This window comes from Mesoplodon bidens (assembly GCF_964165515.1).
Source record: "Mesoplodon bidens genome assembly, chromosome: 8".
NCBI classification, from domain to species: Eukaryota; Metazoa; Chordata; class Mammalia; order Artiodactyla; family Ziphiidae; genus Mesoplodon; species Mesoplodon bidens.
The window spans coordinates 87,168,258-87,191,839 of NC_138165.1; the positions used below are offsets into that span (position 1 = coordinate 87,168,258).

At 34.5% G+C, this 23,582-nt stretch overlaps 1 protein-coding gene across 1 annotated transcript; it reads right to left on the reverse strand.

Moving 5' to 3' along the window:
* Positions 1 to 3,703: 3,703 nt before the first annotated feature.
* MYL1 (myosin light chain 1) lies at positions 3,704 to 23,526 on the reverse strand (the record flags this gene model as incomplete). Its single annotated transcript, XM_081242496.1, has 5 exons — positions 3,704 to 4,068; positions 4,515 to 4,688; positions 6,994 to 7,137; positions 11,097 to 11,124; positions 23,383 to 23,526. The coding sequence occupies 5 exons, from the start codon at positions 23,524 to 23,526 to the stop codon at positions 3,947 to 3,949; spliced, it is 612 nt and encodes a 203-aa protein (XP_081098622.1). The 3' UTR covers positions 3,704 to 3,946.
* Positions 23,527 to 23,582: the final 56 nt, after the last annotated feature.

The following is a 23,582-nucleotide window of genomic DNA, read 5'->3' on the forward strand; positions in this document are numbered from 1 at the left end:
ATTTTATCCTTCTTGTCTAGAGCAGCAGACACTTGGTTTGTGTGATATGAATATAATTCAGATAGAAACATAAGGTGTATAAAAATTCAGGGAGTCCTTCAGTCTAAGATGGTCCAAATTGTTTTGTTTTTCTGAATGATGGTAAACAGATTTGGACAGTTAGGCATGGGTGTTCTTAGAATAAGGTTCCAGCCAGTCTTTATAAACAATGCTTGATCTGTAAAGGAAAAAGGAAAAAGAGTTAGATGTTGATTGCATCTTTTCAGAAAGGAGATGGGGAAGGAAATAGTGTAAAGTGAAAAAGAAGAAAAAGCACAAAATGAACCATCACTTCCAAGGTAAGGCATTTCCTTGTTGCAAGAACCTGGTTTCAAGTGCTGCACTTTGGACTGTGGTAGTATGGTTTTCTAGAGCAGTAATTGTTAAAAACTACTTCAATTTTTCAAAGAATTTAGGCTAATGCTTTTATTATTACGTTCCAACTAAATTAATAAGCTATTCTCTGGTTTGTTGAATCTCCACTGCTTAATTATAGTACAGACAAAGATAGGATCTCTACGTGAAAGCAAAAACCTCAGAAGTTTTTGCTTGTACACTTTTAAAAAATGCTGTATTTCTAAATAACCCATATCAAGGAGATGGGTTAATATAAATAACTCATTAATATTAATTATATTAATGTGTTCTGGTTAATATAAATAACTCTTCATTAAGAAGCAATACTAATTATATCTACACCATATAAGTGAGGCTGTTACATTAAAAAAATACAATATTGAGAAACCTTTATATATTAAAAAGGAAACAGATAGATACCTTGAAAGCTCCATTTAGACAGACATGATGTGCTTGACAAAAGCTGTAGGGATAATACAGACGGTTTAGAGTTAGAAAACAGTCAAATTTAATAAGAGAGCAGTATAGTAAGTTAACTCAATTCTAATTATTCCTAGTTATAACTCCAGAGTTTATTTAAACTCTGTATAGCTCACTATTCTTAATACTGGATTTATGGCTTTTCCCCTGATTTTGTAAGTTTAACTTTTTGATTATGTGTTATGTTCACATGGTTAAAATTTTTTCTTGAAAGTATGAAAGAGTTTATAAAAAAAATGTTCTTCACCACTGTCTCCCAGCTATCTAGTTCCTCTCTTTATAGCTAAGTTGGTAGAGCTATTATGCATGTATAAGAAAATACAAATATATGTTTCTAAAAATCTTTTTTACACAAATGGTGGCATGTTCTACAAACTCTTTTGCACTTGCTTTTCTCACTTCCTACTGTATCTTAGAGATATTACCATAACCATAAATAAGGGTGTCCTTGTTCTTTTTTTAGGTCTGTAGGGAATTTCACTGTGGAGATGTACCAAAATCTATTCGATACATTGTACATTGATGGACATTAAGTTGTTCAAATATTTGGCTATTGCAAGCAACATAATAATGAATATGAATAATCATATATCACTCATTTCACTTGAGTGCAAGTATGTCTGAAGACTACATCCCTTGAAGTAGATTTGCTAGAATTAATAATTAATACCACATCACCACATAGGGATTTTAATGATTTATATTCCCAACAAGAATGCATGAGATCACCGGTTTCCATACACTGTCCTCAACCTAAAGTGTGTTAAACTTTTAATTTTGGCAATCAGTATATCTAAGTGTAGTGTTAATCTGCATTTCTTTCATTATTAGTGAAGTTCAGCATACTACATTCATATATATTTTTATTTCCTTTTCTATGAATTGTCTATTCATGTACTTGTTAATTTTTCTATTGGGTTGTGGTCTTTTTATTAATTTGTAACTTTTTTAAAATTAGGCAAATGAACTCTTTCTAATGTTGATTGCAAATTTTTTTTTTCTGGTTTACTATTTGTCTTTTGACTTTGTTTCTGGTGGCTTTTGCCACTTAGATAAAAAAAATAATGTGGTTGAATTTATTGAAATTTGTAATACCTTCTGGGTTTTGTATATCAGTGTTGGAAATGCCTTCCCATTCCAAAAGTTATAAATAATTTTCCATGGGTTTTATACTTTTAGCTTTTACATTCAAATGTTTGACTTGTGTGAAATTTATCCTAGTAGGAGATCGAGATCTGCCTTTATTTTCTAAATGACTATACCCTTGTCCAAACAATATTTATTGAATGATTCTTCTTTTATCTAATGTACTTATGGCAGTAACTGAATGTAAAACATAGTTTATAGGAAAAAAGTAAAGTTCAACCATGATTGTCAGTGAAGATATGCTTGGCTTAGTTTTTTCTTTTGTCCTGTTCTCTTTTTTTCTCTCCTTTCCACTTCTCTTCCCTCCCCTCTTCTCCCCTCTGCTTTTCTTGTCTTACTTTTTTCCAAGTTGTTAGACTTTATAAGTCCATGTTGACATCAAAGCTATCAACATAGCTTTATTGAGATGTGGTTAGATTAGTTTTTTGGGGGGTTGGATAATTTTTTCTATTTTGCTGCAAAATTTTAAATTTACAAGTTATATCATACAACTTTATCTTGCATCTTTATTTTGTGTGGTGTGTTGCTTTTCAGACCCTCTGGGTGAAGCTGCTATAAATTGGTGGCAGAAAGACGTACCACAATGTTCATTGCAGCTCTATTTACAATAGCCAGGACATGGAAGCAACCTAAGTGTACTTCAACAGATGAAAGGATAAAGAAGATGTGGCACATATATACAATGGAATATTACTCAGCCATAAAAAGAAGCGAAATTGAGTTATTTGTAGTGAGATGGATGGACTTAGAGTCTGTCATACAGAGTGAAGTAAGTCAGAAAGAGAAAAACAAATACCATATGCTAACACATATATATGGAATCGTAAAAAAAATAAGGTTCTGAAGAACCTAGGGGCAGGACAGGAATAAAGACGCAGACATAGAGAATGGACTTGAGGACACGGGGAGTGGGAAGGGTAAGCTGGGACAAAGTGAGAGAATAGCATGGACATATATACACTAGCAAATGTAAAATAGATAGCTAGTGGGAAGCAGCCACATAGCACAGGGAGATCAGTTCAGTGCTTTGTGACCACCTAGAGGGGTGGGATAGGGAGGGTGAGAGGGAGACGCAAGAGGGAGGAGATATGGAGATATATGTATAGCTGATTGACTTTGTTATAAAGCAGAAACTAACACACCATTGTAAAGCAATTATACTCCAATAAAGATGTTAAGAAAAATTGGTGGCAGGAAATAGATAATTGGCCACTATGAGATAAATTTCATTTAAGCAAGAACATTAGAAAAGGAGAACTAAATTTTAGCACCAGCTTTGCCATTAATGATGTGGCCTTCACTAAATAGCTAAACATCTTTGGCCTTCGGATTCCTCATTTTCATAACTGCTTGCTGTAAAGGATTTTGAGATCTCTCCAACTGTAATATTAAAGAATATTAGCATTTAATATTAAAATTTATTCTGACACAAACCCCATCTTACAGAGATGTTGTGAAGATCTAACAAGAAAAGATAAAAGTGAAAACACATTTTAACCTGTGTAATAATGCACAGGAATGTTAAAACCCACTGGAGTAAATCTTATGTATATAGTCAGGTCCTTACAAGATATCTTTTTAGAGTTATTATATAACTGATTGATAATAAGTAACATTTGTATGTTCTCTTATTGAATAAGAGAGGTAGAGAGTATAAGTTATTTTAAGCTCAAAAGTTGTCCATCGTCTGGGCTTCCCTGGTGGTGCAGTGCTTGAGAGTCCGCCTGCCGATGCAGGGGCCACGAGTTTGTGCCCCGGTCCGGGAAGATCCTACATGCCACGGAGCGGCTGGGCCTGTGAGCCATGGCCGCTGAGCCTGCGCGTCCGGAGCCTGTGCTCCACAACGGGAGAGGCCACAACAGTGAGCGGCCCGTGTACCGCAAAAAAAAAAAAAAAAAAAAAAAGTTGTCCATCGTCAACCCAATCAGTTCAGATTTGCTGTAACCACCAAAGCATGTGAGATTGTACCTTCATAGTTGATGCAGCCATTGGAGTCTTCTTGACCTTTCATCAGGGCTTCCACTTCTTCCTCTTTCATCTTTTCACCTGATGAAACAAAACTCTTTCTTCAAAAAGAAAACCAGAGAATATTTTCAAAATTCCACTGTAAGTGATCAGTTTTGGACTCCTGGAGACTATAACCTCTCGGAGGATAGAAACCAAGTCCTTCCTGTTCTCTAACTGGAAGGTTATCAATACATTTTTTTGAATAAATGACTTAAATGCACACTATACCTGATCATCCAAACTCTATCCTGTAAGAACTACAATGCTGCACATTACTTATTCACTACCAATAATTTATCATTTCCCCAAAATAAACTCATTGACATTGAGGCTAATAGATATGGTCATTAACTTTTGACTATCTTTTTCATTTTCCCTTTGTAGTCTTTCCCCCTACTTATTTTGGTTATAACATGATTGCCCTAAGTCATGCTCTTTCCTATATATTCTGTCCTATTAAGTCCACTGAAATGAATATTTCTTACCTAGTGTAGCTAGTACATGACGAAGTTCAGCACCCATAACGGTGCCATTGCCTTCCTTGTCAAAGACACGCAGACCCTCAACAAAGTCTTCATAGGTGCCCTGGTCCTTGTTGTTGGAAATAGATTGCAACATGGGCAGAAACTGTTCAAACTCAATTTTCTTGGCATTCATCTCTGGAAGAAATTGCAATTTGGAGAGTTATTATCTATCATTAAATGCCATCTCTGAGTCACAAATTAAGCTTGAGAGTTCATTCTAGATCATCTAAAAAATCTTCATACAGCTTAAATTTCAGTTGGTAAATGACTGATGACAAAATGTTTGTAATAGAAAATAGCATGAGCTCTGGAGTCCTAGTGCTTAGGCTTTTATCCCCAGCCCACCATTTACAACTGTGTGATCATGGGCAAGTTTCTTTTTTTTAAGTGAGCTCTTTATTTATTTAATTTATTTATTTTTGGCTGCCTTGGGTCTTCGGTTGCTGTGTATGGGCTTTCTCTAGTTGCGGTGAGCGGGGACTACTCTTCGTGTGGTATGTGGGCTTCTCATCCCAGTGGCTTCTTTTGTTGCAGAGCACGGGCTCTAGGCATGGGAGCTTCAGTAGTTGCATCACGGGGGCTCAGTATTTGTGGCTCACGGACTCTAGAGCACAGGCTTAAGTTGTGGCGCACTGGCTTGGTTGCTCCGCAACATGTGGGATCTTCCCGGAGCAGGGCTCGAACCTGTGTCCCCTGCATTGGCAGGAGGATTCTTAACCACTGTGCCACCAGGGAAGCCCCATGGGCAAGTTTCTTAACTTCTTTGTGCCTCAACTTCTTCATCTCTCAAAAGAGATACCTTGTAGTGGTAGTCTGAGCATTACATGAGATAATACATGCAAAGTCTATTACAATATCTGGGACAAACTGAGTGCTTAGTCAGTGTTAGCTACTGATTTTATTAGTATTGTCAATTTAATATTTTCTATAAACACTAGGGAAGCAATATAGAAATATACTGATAACAAATCCATTAACATATAAATGTAGCAAAACCTAACTGAACTTTAATATATATTCCACTTTTGTCTGAGCTTTTGTAGAGCCTTCAATTTCTTTAAATTTTAAGTAATTCAGAAAAGAAGCCTGTGAGGAGAGTGTGTGTGTTAAATACTTTGCGATCTCCTCATTTCTCTGCAGTTTTAGAGGCCTGGAGATGATAGGAATTTTTTTAGTATCTTCTGACAAGATGAACAGTATTCACAGCAAAAGTATAAACAGACTATCCAGATGTATACAAATGGATAAAGTTATGTACCCCTAAAATCAAAATTCCCATTCACCAGTCTTTCCTTATAGTGTAGAAATCTAGTACATTGAGTAATATTAAGAAGATTAAATTTGAATGCTGAAAAAATGAACATTTACCTAATAATTCCATTAAAGGTGAATGTTTGATAAGTTAGAAAATGGCATTTAAAAATGAATTTGGCTTATTACACTCTTCCTTTATCTCATGCTCCCAGCTACTTTTTGCATGATTTACTTGGACATTTTCCTCTGAAGAAAATGAAGTTTGAGGAAAATTCCTGCAGACTGATTTAGAGGTAGGTTTTTTTGAAATCAAATTTTTTTTCTTTTGTAATAAAGAAAAATGGTCTTTTCTGGAAAAAAAAAGATTATTTGCTTTCCCCTCCTTATTTTCCTTATGGCAAAGATAAATAGCCCAAATATCTACTTGAAAAAACTTCAGTTTTGTCTCCTTTTTTTTTTGTTCAGAGTGATATTTTTCAATAGACTATTATACTTGCCATGAATCATGGGATTGGAAAAAATTTCCATGTTCCAGACTAATGACTGGATTACTGTATCCAGCAATGACTTCTTCAATTTTGCCTCTTATGTATCTCACTGACTTTTGCCTTAGGATTTACCTTGGGGGACTGAATGTAGATTTTGGCTTAGGTTTTTAAGTCTTTCTACAGTTCTTGGAAACAGAAAATAGTTTTATTAAGGTGTCATCTGTGTGTTCTTAAATTAGAAAGCTGAGTTTCCTTTAAGATGGTTTTTTTTTTTGGCCGCACCCCATGGCAGGCATATGGGATCTTAGTTCCCTGACCAGGGATCGAACCCATTTCCCCTGCATTGGAAACGTGCAGTCTTAACCACTGGACCACCAGGGAAGTACTGTAGGGTATGTTTAGATAACATGGTGATGATGATGATGTTAGCATTAGATATCATTTCCTTTCATTAACATGAAATTATATCATGCTTACAAATTTTCAAAGGAAGGTTAACTTATTTTATGAGGGTAAAAACTAAGACTCTAGATGGCCAAGAGGCACACTTACCATAAAAAGTAAATTAAACCCTATTCTGTGGAACTTATTTCTCTATAAATCTCTCTCTCTTACATAAACACACACACACACACACACACACACACACACACACACACACACACACTTCCCAACTTCTTGGAAAAACATGTGTTTACCTTCCTTGCTGGGGTTTCCCAGAACCGCCTTGACCTCTGCATTGGTGGGATTTGTGCCCAGAGCCCGAAGGACATCACCAACCTGGTTTAAGGTGATCTTGTTATCGCCTTTTTTGTCATATAGGAGAAATGCCTCCTTGAATTCTGAAAGAAGCAAGAAACATTAGGATGCTTTTTTTCTACTTCAGACCTATAAATTAATCCAAACTTCATCAGGGATCCAGTTCAAACTCTCCTCTACTTCACAGCTTTTGCCAGTCACTTAAGTTTTTATCTTTGGACTCTCCCTTTTCTAAGCTCAACTGACAGCTCCCTTTGGACATTTCTTTTTGGGTCTGTTTTAAAGAAGGATTTCCAGTTTCAAGTCATATGTTCTTATTCATCAGATATGGAAATTGAAACTGCTAGTCATATTTATTCATATCTCCTTCATCTACCTTGGACACAGGACTGGGTTAAGAAATTCTGAGGCCTTGAGAAGTCTTAAGAATTCCTCATAAAATCCCTCATGTAATTAACAATGTTAATAAAATTTCAAGAAAACAAATTTTCAGTCGGGGTTGTGTCATGTGAGGTTAAACCAAACTTCTTAACTTATACAGAAAAACCTGCTCTTGAGGTACAAATTTCCTAGGCTCTTCTCTTAACTAGTTTTCTTTAGGAGTAACTTCATTTTTCAGGAAAAGTAGATGCGGCCAATTTCTAAGTTCTATAGTGTCATTTAACCACTTCAGTGTATGACTCTAATAGGCTTCTAGTGTAACTGATTCTGAAGGAGAATTATTTGTTTGAATCTATTGCTATGGTGATCACTTTAAACTTTACTCTTTTTTCATATAATAACATATGATAACATGTTGCTGTATTAGCTTTATAATTAAATTAAATTAAATTAAACGTTTTAAATTAAAATTTTATGCAGATAAGTATAGATTCACATGCAATTTTAAGAAAAAATACAAAGAGATCTCTTAAATACTCTGTCTAGTTTCCCCCAATAGTACCATTTTACAGAATTATAGTACACTATCACAACCAGAATATTCACATTGATAGACTCCACCTATTTTACTCAGATTTCCCTAGTTTTACTTGTATTCATGTGTGTATGTAAGTACATATTTTAAAAGTGTTGTCTATTTTTATCACAATCACTCTATTGTTTACTTTCCCTAAATTTTGTCATTCTCCTTTGATAGAATTGGTTTTGCCTTTCAAGATTACATTAACAAAGAATTAAGAAGTATACACCAAAAAGACAGAAAGAAGTGCTACTATGGATTTAGGGGCAAGTAAAGATATTTTAATTGAACTTTTGAAACTTAACTAAATTAAATTTTCTGGAGAACCTAAAAGTACTGATGGCAACTTGTTGGAGTTAATACCAGCAACACCCAAAAACCCATTTGTGAATGAACTGGTAGAGGTGAAAACATTCTTTTTAGTCCATTAGTGGTCTCAGATCAAGAGATGCTATCTAGATAGGTTACTCAGCAAAACATCCTATTTAACTATCCCTTCATCCCCTAATCTAAGATTGCACCAGACATTATGTTAACAATCAACTATAGATCATGTTATCATTCTTTGCTGAAATTTCCTCCTCAAATTCTATGCAAATTGACATCATAGATCATTTCCCCAACCTAAAAGACAGGCGGCAGGCACTGTGGGGTCATTAGTCAAATATTATATTTTATCTTTCTATGGGACATGTGAAACTGAACTATTCTTATTACTGGCTCCAGGCTTTCATGCAGATTGCTCAGTGGGCTCACTATTACCCTGGTCAGATCTTGATGTAGAAATTGGGTTTTATGAGCTGTAATAGAATCTCTCTGACATGAACCCTTTTGTTGATTTAAAGGCCAAGGCCAGAAAAATATTGCTCTTCCTACACCAGATTTTTAAGGCTTAGTTATTCTCTTGAAGAGTCTAAAACATGGGTTAGCAAATGACTGCCTACGGGCTGGCTGCCTGTTTTTGTAGATAAAGTTTTATTGGAATACAGACATGCCCATTCATTTATGTATTGTCTATGGCTGTTTTCATGCCTCAGTGACAGAACTGAGTTGTTTTTACAGAGACTGTTCTGCTAACAAAGCCTAACATATTTACTATTTAGCTCTCTAAGAAAAAAATTGCCAGCCCCTAGTCTAGAACAACACTGTTCTAGGGCATTTTGTGATGATTGAAATGTTCTGTATCTGGGCTGCCCAAAAGGGTAGTAGTTACCTACCACCTGTGGCTCTTGAGCACTAAAATATGACTAGCGCAAAGGAGAAAGTAGACTTTTAAATGCATTTATTTTTACTTAATTACAGGTTAAATTTAAATAGCCACATGTGGCTAGTGGCAACTCTACTGGACAGCACAGGACTTACACCTTTAGAATGCTATAATTTTCTAGTGTTTTTTTCTTTACCCCAAACTTGTGATACATTCAAGTAGAGCAGCCATGAGAAAAACTCTAATCATTGAAGAAGGAAGCAAACAAAGTATGTCTTTATTTATTTCTTAAAATGTAATATTTCTTTTTAATTTAAAATGCTTACATTTGTTTTCCTGGCACAGGAGAAAACCAGTCCACCACACCGATGTTCACTGAACCTCTATATCTAAAACCTATTTTACATATGGAGTAATATGGTTAATGTTCAACACCAAGTCCTCTGTCTCTGAAAGGGTTTTTAAGTCTTCTGTTGCTTGGTTCTACCATAGTTTGGCAGTCATAATGACACATAAATTAGATATTTAAGAGGACTGGGGTACAGTAGCAGATAATGTAGCAGCATCATTAGTTAAAATTAAAAATCAAACAAATTAGAGTAGAATTACCAACTGTTTTCAATAAGAAAAATTAGTCCTTTGTAGTATAATTTCAAATGATCATGGGTTCTGAGTCATCAGATCATCTAATTTGTCTACATGAGGGCATTAACCATGATGTAGATATATATGAGTCTGTACTATAGCAAATATCCTTTTTTTTCTTAACTGATTTCCAAACATGAGATATTCCAGACACTGAAACAGGCTGAAAAATGTTGAATCCTTTAGATAGAGAACTGAGTATAATTTTAATTATATACCTATGAGTATTATCACAATTATTTATATATTATAAATCATAACATATATACATACTTATCATTATGACCAATATCCAATTTATACCATATTGTATAACTGAAATTTTCTTCCATCCATTCTATAGCTGTATTTTTGTCTCAGTTTATTTAAATATGTGACTCTTTTACTTCATAAGACCTTCTGCCCTACAATTTACAGTGAAACAACAAGAGTCTTAGGGCATAGGATCTCTTGGATCCAAAGACCTGAAGAAGAAAAAGTGGAAGTCTTAGGGCAACTATTCATATTCTTTTGAATCTCCAGAATTTGAAGTCTTCTAGTTAGAAACTGTTTCTATGAAATAAATATCTAATTAATTTAAAGTAATATTAGATTTTGACCCTATCATTAATTCTTTGGATCTTTGAGTCAGTCTCAACACCTCTCTGGGAGCCTGTCCTGCATCTCTAAAGATGGACCAGGAGATGGCTAAGGCTCCTTCCACAGTTTTTTGATAAATTATTTCCCCCTCTTTTTCTCTGAATGCACATTTTTTCTATATCCACTTCACCTGCTATTTCTCTCAACTCACTATGGTGCCCACTGAAATTATGTGTATTTGGTAATTGGGCAGTTTTAGAATCAATTTTGTTTTCTAAATTGAATAATTTAGACCTGCCAAATCACTCTTTAGGGATTTGATTAACAAATTAGCCATCCAAAATCCACATATTTTTGGGGGGTATATGTATGGTATTACCTACTGTATCAAATTGGTTCTATTTAGAAATCAGTGAATACAAGAAATTATTTTGTGGTGTTTAGCTTTAGTTTGCCTAAACTTTTGATTACTGACTATACGTGAAGGGTTCATGTTGAGAGAATTTATGTTTAGAGTGATTGAGAGCATTTATATTTAGAGTGACAACATCAGTGGGGATAATTAGAAAGAGCTAATCTCACCTCAAGAGAGTTGGTTTTCTCACATGCCATCTTTATGAGTGTGCACACATTATATCGTTTAAACTTACCTTCCTGCTGTTGCTGAGAGAACTCGATCTGTTAGAAAGAAATTAACCACAAAGAATATTTTAACCAAACAAAAATGTCCTGATTTTTAAATGTATCCAAGCTCATTCCCTGAGTAATCTTCAAAGTAAGCTGAAAAAGTACGCCTACTTTTCAGAGTTCAGGCATAGCTTGGATACTAAGAGGTTGAGCCATGCAGTAACACGTCTTGGAGATGAGTGATATTTCAGAGACTAAGAGGTGCTCTGCCTACCTCTGGAATAGAGAAGCTCAATTCACTTACCAGCAATCTGGTCAGCACTGAAGGACTGCAATGGCGAGAGAGAGGAAGAAAGAAAGAAACAACTAGTACTCTTTCAAATGCATTGACAGAAGAGAGTGCTCTCTGCTCTGAGATTTTTAGGAAGCTATGTAGGTGTCATAGAATAAGAAGGTTGCCTTAGGATACTTTTGAATCTAGAAAAAATAAAAAGCTATTGCAAAAGATAGTTAGGGAACATCTTTCTATATCTTAATCCATGAGTCAATGATTTAACAAATGCTAAATCAAATTCTTTCTGGAATAATATAATAACCTACGGTGTATTTAACATATGTCTAATACAGACACACTGCATTAAAAAGGTCATTTGAAGTCTTTCTTCTATTTAACCAGTATATTTTTACCCAATGCATGGGAAGTAGTTTATTTAATTTTAGTTATCAGCATCATTGGATTTTTTTTAAGGTATAGTATTTTGCTATAGTTGCAGGGTTTTCCCTAAATTTAGATATAATAAACCTTATGTGATATAGAAAGTTGGTGAAGCATAAAGTACTGTTTTTGGGAGTAAGACATATTTTTCCAGTTGGCATAATACCTTGAATTAATCTCTCCTATCCTCAACCCACCTTAATAAAAACCAAAAGTAGATTCTACACACACACTGAATATGTTCTCTCCTCAATTTTATTCCTATCTACTGTCTATATCTGTCTATAAATTACAAGTAGTTTTCTCACAGGACCCACCATGATGGAGCTTCTGGGCTGCAAACAGCGGCGAAGCTGAAGAGTGAGTTGAGGGCTGCTCCAATCCCTGAGTGGGGACCTCCCTTGCCAGGCTGCCTTTTATTTCTGGAGAAGCTGTGACCTCACAGCTAGCATCAGGTTTCAGAGAGAAGTAGCCACTCCCCTAGGAGAGTTTTTTAGCTTTCTTAGGGCAAAGGGAAAGAGGGATCTGTACCCTGAGGTCTATTTTTAGGAAATCAGAACCTAAGAGTGGACAGCCATGGTGAGGCCCATGCCTGTCAGTACTTTTATGGTCTTTATCCCTGAGATGTTTTCTTGAGCGTCTTCCTTTAAGAAGCTTCCTATTTGTTCAGTGGCAGAGGAGCTTAGAATTTCTCTAAAGACTACAGCTGATCCCTTCTCGGTGAATTATGGACTTTGCAAACTTCAAGTCAGCAGTTTTGGTATAAATGGAACTTTCTGGATGGGACTGGTTTGGGGTTTCAACTGGCAACTGATATAGTAGGAACACTCTCTGCAGCTCTGTCCCTTGTGGTAAAGTTCAGAGGACTTGAAAGGGGTACATACATTTTGTGTGTTTCTTGGGTCTGCCCAAGTGAAAATCTGGTCAGTTTGTGAAATCTCCAATTAAAGACCACTCTTTGTACATTGTATTCTCAGGAGTATAGAGTTTATCTAAGCCAGGAATTGTTTTAATCTCCATTTTCAGCAGTCTCCCTCAGTTTTCTTACATTAGGGCTGGGTATTTGCTTCCCTACCTGTTATCTTTATGGTGGCTGACTAGTCATATTTTTTTAATTTATGAAGTTCTTCTAGGAGGGAAAGCTGATGGACCATTTTGTGTTCTTCTTCTCTCATTCTGTACATGTTCTTTTAAAATTTAAAAATGTTCCTTATGTTCTTACCAGAATATGCTTATTCCCTTTCTGCCATGTCAAACATTTTATGACTCAGTCACCAGACTGAGAACCAAAAGAATACAAAGCAGGTGTTGTGAAATGCAAAGTTGTACTTTCGAATTTTAAAGGTATCCATGGGATTGGCTGGTAGTAAGTTTTCATGACAGCTTACCTGAAAATAGGGGACAACTCCCTTCCTAGAATGGTACTGAGAAGTGACAAGTCTAGTTAGAACTAAAGTTCAGACATGTTTATCAGTTTTCTACATATTTAAAGCAGCTCAAAGACATAAAGAATGTTAGAGATAAATTCTAATTTAAGTATTGTTTCAGCAACTATTTTTAAGGGAATGGTCACAAAAAGGATAATCTCCCTCTGCTAGACAGATGTATACTTTGCAGCTTTTCCCTATGCCATTTGGAAAGAAATCAGCATTTAAATGCATATCATTTTTTGTCCAAAGTTTGTAAGTAGTGAAAAAGATCTCATGGAGTCTGAGTCCCAAAATTAGAATTGAAAATATAACTTAAAAAATATTAGTAGCCAGGTAAACATATCTTCATGAATAGATTGACATTTTGAGAGGTTGTTGGGAAATGGAAGTTAATAGAAAACATTTAAATCCTTTGAATCATTAGGGGAAAATGAAAGGGAGGGACAAAGGTAGAAATTTGTCACCTTTGATAGTTGTGTAATTTGGAGTCTCATGATTTCTGATGCAAAAATTAAAGCCATTAGAGCAGACCATGTTTCTTTGTGTTTTACTCTTGTATTTAGGTATTGTGTCATTAAATTTGAATTGCCCTATGATCAGTATTGAGCACCAGCATATATCTTTGGTAGAATTAATAACTATAGATAATACAAAACAAATTCATCAAAGCTGTCTTACATAATGCCCATCCCATCATATAACCTACATAATGCTCATTTTCATTTTTTTTCAGACAGAAAAATGTGTCCTTAAATACATATAAAATACAATCAATTTGTGTCAAATCTGTCAAGTAAACTGGAAAGTCATTTTAATAGCTGTATTTATGTTATAAATAAGTTATTCATAACCATTTGCCTATTATGTAAAGGTTTATTATTTTTTAAAATAGAATGGAGGCAGTTAAACTATTTCACTCTAGTTTTCATCTGTATCTTTATCACATAGAGAATGAGAGTGTAGATTTTTTTGTGTTTACTGAGGATCAAAGTAAACATGTAAGCAAGCTATTGACAATGGTAGAGAAGGCTACAGTTTAGTCTAGTCTAGACAATAAACTATAGTTTAAAAGTTAGAAAACCTAGATATTATGCCCATAGAATAAGTGGGAGATGCTGTTTATTCTCTGGTACACTTTTACAAATGGCCAAAACATTCTCTTGTATCTCTTCCTGGGTGTTATAATGATGAAGTAATCAACCCTTTGAAGAAAGGCGTGATGTGAATACAAAATGTCAGCTGATTTTGGACTCAGTTTGCTGTGTCATCATTTGGTTTGTTTTGAAAATTAGATTTAAGTCTCTTCTATCTGGAATGTTCTCCTGTTATTTCTGCTTCTTAGAAATTAACTATCCTTCAAAGCCCTTGAAAGAACCTTTTCTATTTGCCTAGCTCCTTTCTGCCACTGAAATATATTTTAACCTTCCTGACTGTAAACTTTTGGGAAGCACAGGCTGTTACTGGAGACCATTTCCCTTGGTCCATGATGTGAACCCAAGTGTGAGCCTCTCCCTCCTGGAATGCTACCCCTGCCTTATACTTAGATTGTATCCCCCATAACTCTATAAAATACCTTGCCTATATTATATGCTCAGCAGAATTTTAATTAAATTAAAATCTTTAGAACAGATGTATAGTAAGTTCCTCCTTCAAACAAGTCTCCTCCTCTAGGATATTATCTTTAAAAAAAATTTTAATTTTAATTTTATTTTTTTCTGAAGATTTATTAAAATTTTATTTATTTATTTATTTATTTATTTATTTATTTATTTAACATCTTTTTTGGAGTATAATTGCTTTACAATGGTGTGTTAGTTTCTGCTGAATAACAGAGTGAATCAGCTATACATATATATATATCCCCATATCTCCTCCCTCTTGCGTCTCCCTCCCACCCTCCCTATCCCACCCCTCTAGGTGGTCACAAAGCACCGAGCTCATCTCCCTGTGCCATGAGGCTGCTTCCCACTAGCTATCTGTTTTACGTTTGGTAGTGTATATATGTCCATGCCACTCTCTCACTTTGTCCCAGCTTTCCCTTCCCCCTCCCTGTGTCCTCAAGTCCATTATCTACTTCTGCGTCTTTATTCCAGTCCTGCCCCTAGGTTCTTCAGAGCCAGTTTTTTTCTTTTTTTTTTTTGTTTTTGTTTTTTAGATTCCATATATATGTGTTAGCATACAGTATTTGTTTTTCTGACTTACTTCACTCTGTATGACAGACTCTAGGTCCATAGGATATTATCTTCCTTGAGAGAGCGGACCTTGTCAGTTCCTTCAAAGAGCTTACATTCTAGAGTAGGGGCACACATTCTCCTTTGGTGCTGTATCTCCAGCACCTAGAACTGCCATGCATATAGTAGGCATGCTCATTTTAAGTTATTGATGTATATACCTTTATATTTCCAGAATCTTTCCTTTGATTTTATATAAATGTTATGATCAGGACTTCTAATTTGCCAGTCCCCAATTTGTTTTTTTAAAGGGTGTTTCCATTTTAGCCTAAATACTTATCTTAGACTGTTGGTAAAATAACTACCTTCCACATTTTTATGATTTATGTACTATTTAGTATTGGATTTAGGTAAGTAGTAATCAACAAGGTACTGGTACTAAAAAAGATTTTTACTGAAATGTTTTCAGATTATTTTTCACTTTGTGAAGTATTTTTCTAATAGTAATCATGAGGTTTGGTTAACTGATTAAAGATAAGATAAAATTTCTGGTATATAGAAGGAATTGATTTATAGAAAAATATTAAAATGCATTTAATCAAACAGGCTCTGGAATTGATGTATCTTAAGCTTTAGTATAGCAAGAAGAGCTGTAATTAAAGACGATCTGGAAGATATGTGATGTTGTATACTGAGGGCTAATGCCCTAGGAAGGAACATAGACTACAGTCTTTAAAAAACTTCATCATCACTGCTAGATATTACAATAGGGCTAATGACTGGTGAGGCTAAGTAAAGACCTTAATCTAACCAGGGCCAGTTTTCAAGAAAACATTGCTGCATGTTCTTTGATTTAATGCCTGGCAGGGAGAACAAAGACCTGGATGTATGCAAACCCTAACAAAAACTTAATAATTTTCACTCCAATCTTAGAGTTATGAGGAATCATTGTAAAAGGCTAGCAGAAGTACTATTTTGGAACTCTGAGAGTTTTGTGCTTCAGAACAATTTACTTAATTTAAAGGAAATAGATATTTTTATTGCATTTTTTTATTTCAACAAAGGATATATTTAGGCTGGTGACTCTTAATATGGTATAAAAAGGAGAAATTAAGATCAATGAGAATACAGTAGCAGCCCAGGTTGTCTAATATAAGAGAGAATAGATGGTTATATTGGATAAACTGATCTGAATAGAAGAGGAAATGAGTAATTCTGTGCTTAGGATGCCTAGACTAGTCAACTGAATTCAGTCACATTAGAGCAAAGCCTGAATTATTAAAATAATACAGTTTAGACCTACAGGAATTAACAAAGAGGTTTAAGTGAATTCTAATAAAAATGTAAAAATATGACCTAAGTCTATACTACTTTGGATTTCTCATCAGCTTTCCCGTGAGAGTTGCACCTGCTCTACTTTGTGCATTTGTTTGTATGCAATTTAATTAAAAAATCCAAGTGGTGTTTACATTCTTTCCTTCCTCTTTTTATTTTTAAAATAAAAGCATTTGTGAAAAATGCTTTGAAAAATGCTTTGTGTATGTGTTTTAAGAAATTATAAGTATCTGCTTTTTCCTCCATATCTGGAGTAGAAGTTCTGTTTGTGACAACAGGGATATATGAATATTGATATTACTATTTTGGTGATTTCAGGTCTTTAATATGGTGGAAAGAGACTTAGATGGGGATTGAGGTATTCAGAATTTTGTTCTGGCTCTCCTGTAACAAATCATGTGTCTTTTGATTAAATAACTTCTTTTATCGGGGTTATAGCTTCCTCAAATATGAAATATTAAACTGCATGATTTCTGTGGTTGCTTATGGTTCTATAATGTTGTGAATTTTCCATCCTTTTGTCAGTAGTATCTACAGCAACTCACTTTTTTTTTTAATGGAAAAGGGCAAGTTGCCTAAAAATTTGGTAAATGATATTATTTTGAAGTAGTTTAGATAAAGAGGAGTTAAGCAAAATAAAATTTTATAACACTGTGTTCAGATGAGTATTTTATATCTCACTTATATCAGGAGATGGTATATCATTGGGTACTTACTAGGTACAAAGAACCTCACTTGCCACAGTGGAAGGAAGAAGATAAAGTTGAATAAGATGTGGTTTTATCTTTGGGAAAAATTTTCTGCTCTGGCTTCAACTCACTATTATTAATTTATGATCAGAATAACAAAGATTTATCATCCATATAATTTACATTTTAGCCAATATAACTGAAGCCATTACTACTAGTATATTGCAGTTTTTGCCCTCCAGGTTCTGATTTGCGGGGAGAAACAAACGGTAGAAGTTGATGCAGAAACAAACTATGGAAAATCTTATTTTCATAAAAAAAGTATTCCAGTATGAAGAGAAGCAGAAGAAAGTGTAGTATCAGCAGACTAAATATAATCCTTTCCACAATTTCCATGAGTCAGATGGTGCTTAATGCTGGGTAATTATGGAAAGGCTTCTAAAGACAACTTGCCAGGGGGTTCATTTGCAGCACTAAAATGTCGAGAGGCTAAATTTGGCACTGTCACTTTGTGGTCTCCTTGTCTTGCACAAATTTCATTATCTTTAGAATTAAAAGTGCTATTCACTATTAATTGGTGAACATACCTATTCCTTTCCAAACTACCTTTTACTTTCCAAAGACATTATCCAGTTACATATTACTTAAAATATAATTTTAGACAGAGTTACAGAATGCCCTTTAATATCTTCCCGCTCCACTCCACCTGTTCTCTTCTTTTACAGAGTAGATGTTTCAAAGTGGAAACTTGTTACTGATACCTAGTGATAATCTCACATAAATTTTGGTTTGCTTCTGAGGTTATAATCATGCCACAAATGGATGAATATCTCAATTGGTTGACATTTTAGTTGTATTAAAAATTAGTCTGTATTAAAAGGCCAGAGTAAAAGAAGACAAACTCTTAAAATTATATAAAGAAAACTTAGAAACAACTTATGTCTTCACTTATTCCTTCTAATTAGAAATTGACTATATGTCTTCTATTTCTTTTCCTCAGATTAGTTAAGTTTTAAACATTATACATGTGGCATTATATTTCTATATATGACTCCAAAGAATATTTGTTGAGATTTCCAGTTTAAATCATGCTACTTATTTGTAAACAAAATAGAAACCCATCCCATTCTTAGAATATTAACCTGATGGAAAAATTTGGAGGTCATGTTTGAAATACGTGTATGTTCAATTAAACAAAAGCAAAATTATTTAAAAATACAATAAGTTTCACTACATTTAACAATATTAAAAAATACTTTGGTGTAGTTTTTTTTCAAGCTTTATTGAGATATAATTTACATATAATATTGTATAAGTTTAAGGTGTACAACATGATGATTTAACACATGATAATTTTGATATGTGAAATGATTACCACAATAAGGTTAGTTGGTTAACATAACCATCATACTACACAGTTATATTTTTTTGTGTGTGGTGAAAACTTTTAAAATTTATTCTCTTAGCAACTGTCAAGTATACAATATGGTACTGTTAACTGTAGTCACTATGTTGTATTTTAGATCCCAGAACTTATTAATCTTATAACTGCAAGTTTGTACCCTCCGTTCACCTTCACTCTTTTCTCCCATCCCCACCCGACCCTAGCAACTACCAGTCTACTCTCATAATAGCATTTTTAACACCCATGTTCCATTTACAACTTTTTACAGGAAGCTGGAGCAAAGTGACTGGAGCAAAGTCTTTCTAGTTTCTGAATATCTCACCTTCCATCTGTAAATGAGAACACCTAACCCGTCAGCAACAGGTGCTAAGATAGGGGAAAGCTGAGGAAAACAAAACAGTAATGAACTGCCAAGGTCAAAAGTCTTGACGAACTAGCTCTGATGTGTGCCTCTCACCCCCTCTTCTGGCTACCGAAGCGCGGTGAAGGGCAATAGGAGAATCACACTTATATTGACCACTCTTAACCTCATATCCTTAAGAGCAAAAAAGGTTCCTTTTCACATTCTTGGAAACAGCAACTTCCCCTTTATAAACAGGAGGTAGTTTAGGATATGGTTAACACAGTTGACTCTGGATTTGGCCTGCTAGGTTATATCCTAGCTCTGTCTCATACTTGTTATTTGATCATGGGCCTGACGTTGAACCTCATTTAGGCTCAGCTTCTTTTCTTGCAAAATGAGGCTAACAACAACCTTAGTGTAATGTTTTGTGGATTAAATAAGATAATAAGGCACAGAGTAAATTCATAATAAATATTGATTACTATATTACAAAAAACTTTATAATTTTCAAAGCCTTTCATGAGCCATGACCTCATTTGATTTTTCCAACAATCCTTCTAAGTAGGACTGGGTTTGTATTAGCTTTGTTAGAGATGAGAAAAAATAATTTATAGATTAACACAAAAGGTCCTATACCTGGACAAGAACAAGTCAGGTGTTGCAATGAATACATAATATTTGCCTCCACTGAATACTCATCAGTAAGTAGATGTATTTATTGGGAATACTATATTTCCACCTTATTACCTGAAAGTTTAAATCTTCCCAAGCATATGGTCAATTTTTGCTGTGAGATTTGTTATTTGATGAGTTTCTGTCAATGCATTCTGTACCTTTACCACTTTTTGTAATGTCGCCCGCAGTACCTGGTCAGGGATGACCTGATTGAGTGGTGAATACAACGAGAATTAAAATTTAAGCAGCACAATGACAGACATGATTCAAAGTCCCATCACTTCAGAGCAATCCTGACATATCAGCTAAGGCATGCATCATGCAAAAAATTTGCTTAAACATTGAAGATCTTTTAAAATCTAGGCACATGGTCATCTCATACTTATTTACTTTTGTTATTTCATTTGGTTGCAGTTTTGGGCAACAGGTGTTAATTCTTGTGCTTGTACTTGAAACTAAACTTATGGTGGGTTTTACTTCCCACACTTGGCGATTCCGTCAGGCAGTGTTCTTTAGTCTGTGCATTGTTGCTGGAAGTATCAGCTCTCTGAAAGCAAAGAGTGCTTAGAACCACCCAGGACAGTAGCTTTAATGTTCAGATATCAGCAGTATTTGTGTTTTTGAAAAAGATATTCCTAGAAAATCCATGGGGCTAGGACATCAGGTAAGCATTCCCTCAGAAAATATAAAAGGTTTTATGTCAGAACAACCAAAGAAATGTTCTAAAGAAATAACCAATAAAGGAAATCAGGTTGGAAAACACATTTAAAAAATTGATAAAACTCATTCATATTGTTCAGAGTTTATGCAGAGTCACATATATGGCTAGTAACATAGTATATTATAATATGAAACATAGATATTAACTGGGATAGTATTGAGGGCTTAAATACTATGATGTAATGACTATAATACTACACTAAAATAGTTCCACTTAAACTTCAGCCCTACTCAAAGTGTAAAGAACAGCTAGATTTCTAATCTTATATGATTTATGAAAGAAAGTGTAAAATTCAGTTAAGTTTTGTTCTTTATCGAGTTTTCAGAAAGTTAATGAACACATATAATAGCTCGATTAATTTCTTTAAAGTTCATTTTCTCTGCTTGAAAAAAGTTTATAACTTATATGAGGTAATATATCTAGAAATATCATTACATGATTAAAAGCATCATAATATGAAATGTTTTCATGTACATTTTAATTAGTCTTCTTACCTATTGGGATGAAATTAGATTTTATAAAGTTCTCAAGTTGCATCACATTCTTTGGCTATGTTATAATATCTATAAATATGCACTGATTTCATATTGTTGAATGCATATCATTAAAGCCATTTAAATTCTTTTGCAAAAATATGCTTCAATTCTTTTCTTTGTTCTCTTTCCATTAGGAACGGGCTCTCTGAATGAAAGATAATCTTTTCTTCTAGATTCATTTAACTTCTCCTTTTTTGGTTTGTGTCCCTTATCAACATCCATCACATCTTTCATTCTACAATGAAATAGTGAAGATGGAGCATATCCCATCATTACAGAGACTCTGTAGGAGTATTTCCTTCTTTTGCTTAGCTGTACTAGTTCACACTAGCATTAATTCAAGATATAGATGAAAGGATAAACCAGTTTTCAAGATACAGAAAAGCATCACTTCTCTGCTATGAAGAAGCAATCAGTTTATTTTTTGGATTTAAAAAGTGATTTTTTGTCTTTTCTTGGAGACTTCTTACCTGCCAAACTAAATTTGTATTTATTTACTTATTCTTATTCTGTTCCTTGGGGAAGAAAATTAATGCCTCTTTTCATTAGTGGGATACTTCTTTTTCTCCTTAAGAAGACACATTTTTTTCCTTTCCAAATGCTGTAGTCCCAGATACAAAGGGACGATATTGTCTTATAAATCACAGTAAATATAAAGAGGAATAGCTTTGACGCTGATTCATATCTCTAGTGTTAATGTAAAATGGGGAGTCAAAGAATAGAGGCAATTGGAATTATTGCAGTGGCTATAATCATGCTTATTGTATAATGTAGTCAGTGTGCATCTATAAGATATATTAACTAGTATTGCTGGAGATGAAAAATTTGATTTCCTCATAATGAACTGTATGCATGCAGTCCTCAAGACAGAAAAACATTTACTGGAAGATATGACATTCATTTTTTTCTCCCAAGTGGATATAAATTAAGAATAGTTCCTGACCAATATTAGATTCTACGACCAACTATTTTCCAAATATGACTTCAGTTACCTACTAACTCAAGAGAAAATGTCTGTCATGATCTACTTCTACTCTGAAACATAAAATTTCATGTTTAATTGGAATACTATAAAAATTTGGAATATATTTACTTAATATCATCATGTACATCTAAGGGTGATCTGATTCAATATTTATGTCAGGAATATTTTTAAGAATCTACAGTTATACTAAAATAGTCAATGAATTATTTACTTATAGGTTAGCTTGGCTGTTGCAAGTAAACAGCATATTAAATGTCAGCAAGTATTAAGTTAGCAAAATTCAGATTTATTAAGCACAGAACTATGGGCTTAAGTGAAATGATCACCTCCTAGGCACTTTCACCCACTAGTTTTCCATATAAGGCAGGGTTCCCTAGATGAAGATTTTCAAACTGTCATTCGGGCCAATCAGAGCCCAATGAATGAGGAGATGGTGCACATTTGATGGGTCACCTTGCCAAGAGGAAACAGGCACATCCATAGCGTCATTCTTCCAAAAGCAGATAATCTTTTGGCAGTGGAGAACTTTGATCACAGCAAAGTGTTGACATGAAAATCAATCATACTCTCTTTAGTTCAAGATCAGTATGCAAGAGCTCAAAGACATAAGCTCAAAGCCATATAAGTAACACGTTTTACAATATTTGGGGGGGGGTTAGTTTCATTTAGAAGCAACTCACATTCTGAATTAAATAATGTATATATAAATAAACAAGATGACAGTTATAGTCACTGAAACACTTGAGTGCGTAGTTGTCTACACTGGGATATCATTTAGTGTGGTATCAAATTATATTAAGCAAAGCTGGAGGGGGAATTGGATTGCAAAAATCTCTTTTTCAGATGAAATAAAGCAGCTGTCAAATAAATACATCTCGGACCACTGGGTCATCAGCTGTTTTTAAACTTTTGGAAGCAAGTAGGGACTAAAACTTTCCTTTTGATGTAGCTTTAAGGAAGAGATCCAGTTTCCATAGAGATTTTATTAAAAAAAAACCCACTGGTTTAAATGTTTGTAAAATTATACATGTTGCACTTTGACAATTTAGGGAAAAAAGGAAACAGAAAACAAAAAGTAGAGCAAATACAGGTTCCAAATATAATGCCATACTCATAATAATTTTAGTGAAATTATATACTACAGTTTATTTACTTTTTAAATCAAGATTCTCTTCTACCCAAATCCACCAGTTTGCTTAGTAATTCCATTCCTCTTAATGAAAAATATGCCCCTCTGAAAGTTCCTAGTGTTCCCTACTGTTGAAAGATGTTTCAGTGACCAAACAGTTCACCCTTTTCATTACCTTAATGGCAGAGAGGTCAATCTTTGCTTCTTTGGGTGGGGCAGGTGCAGGTGCAGGTTCAGGTGCTGGGGCAGGTGCAGGTGCAGGTGCAGGGGCTGGGGCAGGAGCGGCAGCATGTTTCTTCACGTCCTTCTTTGGTGCCATTGTGTTTAAAAGGATGGGTTAAAGAAAAAGAAAGGGAGAACCTCCTAAAGAACCTG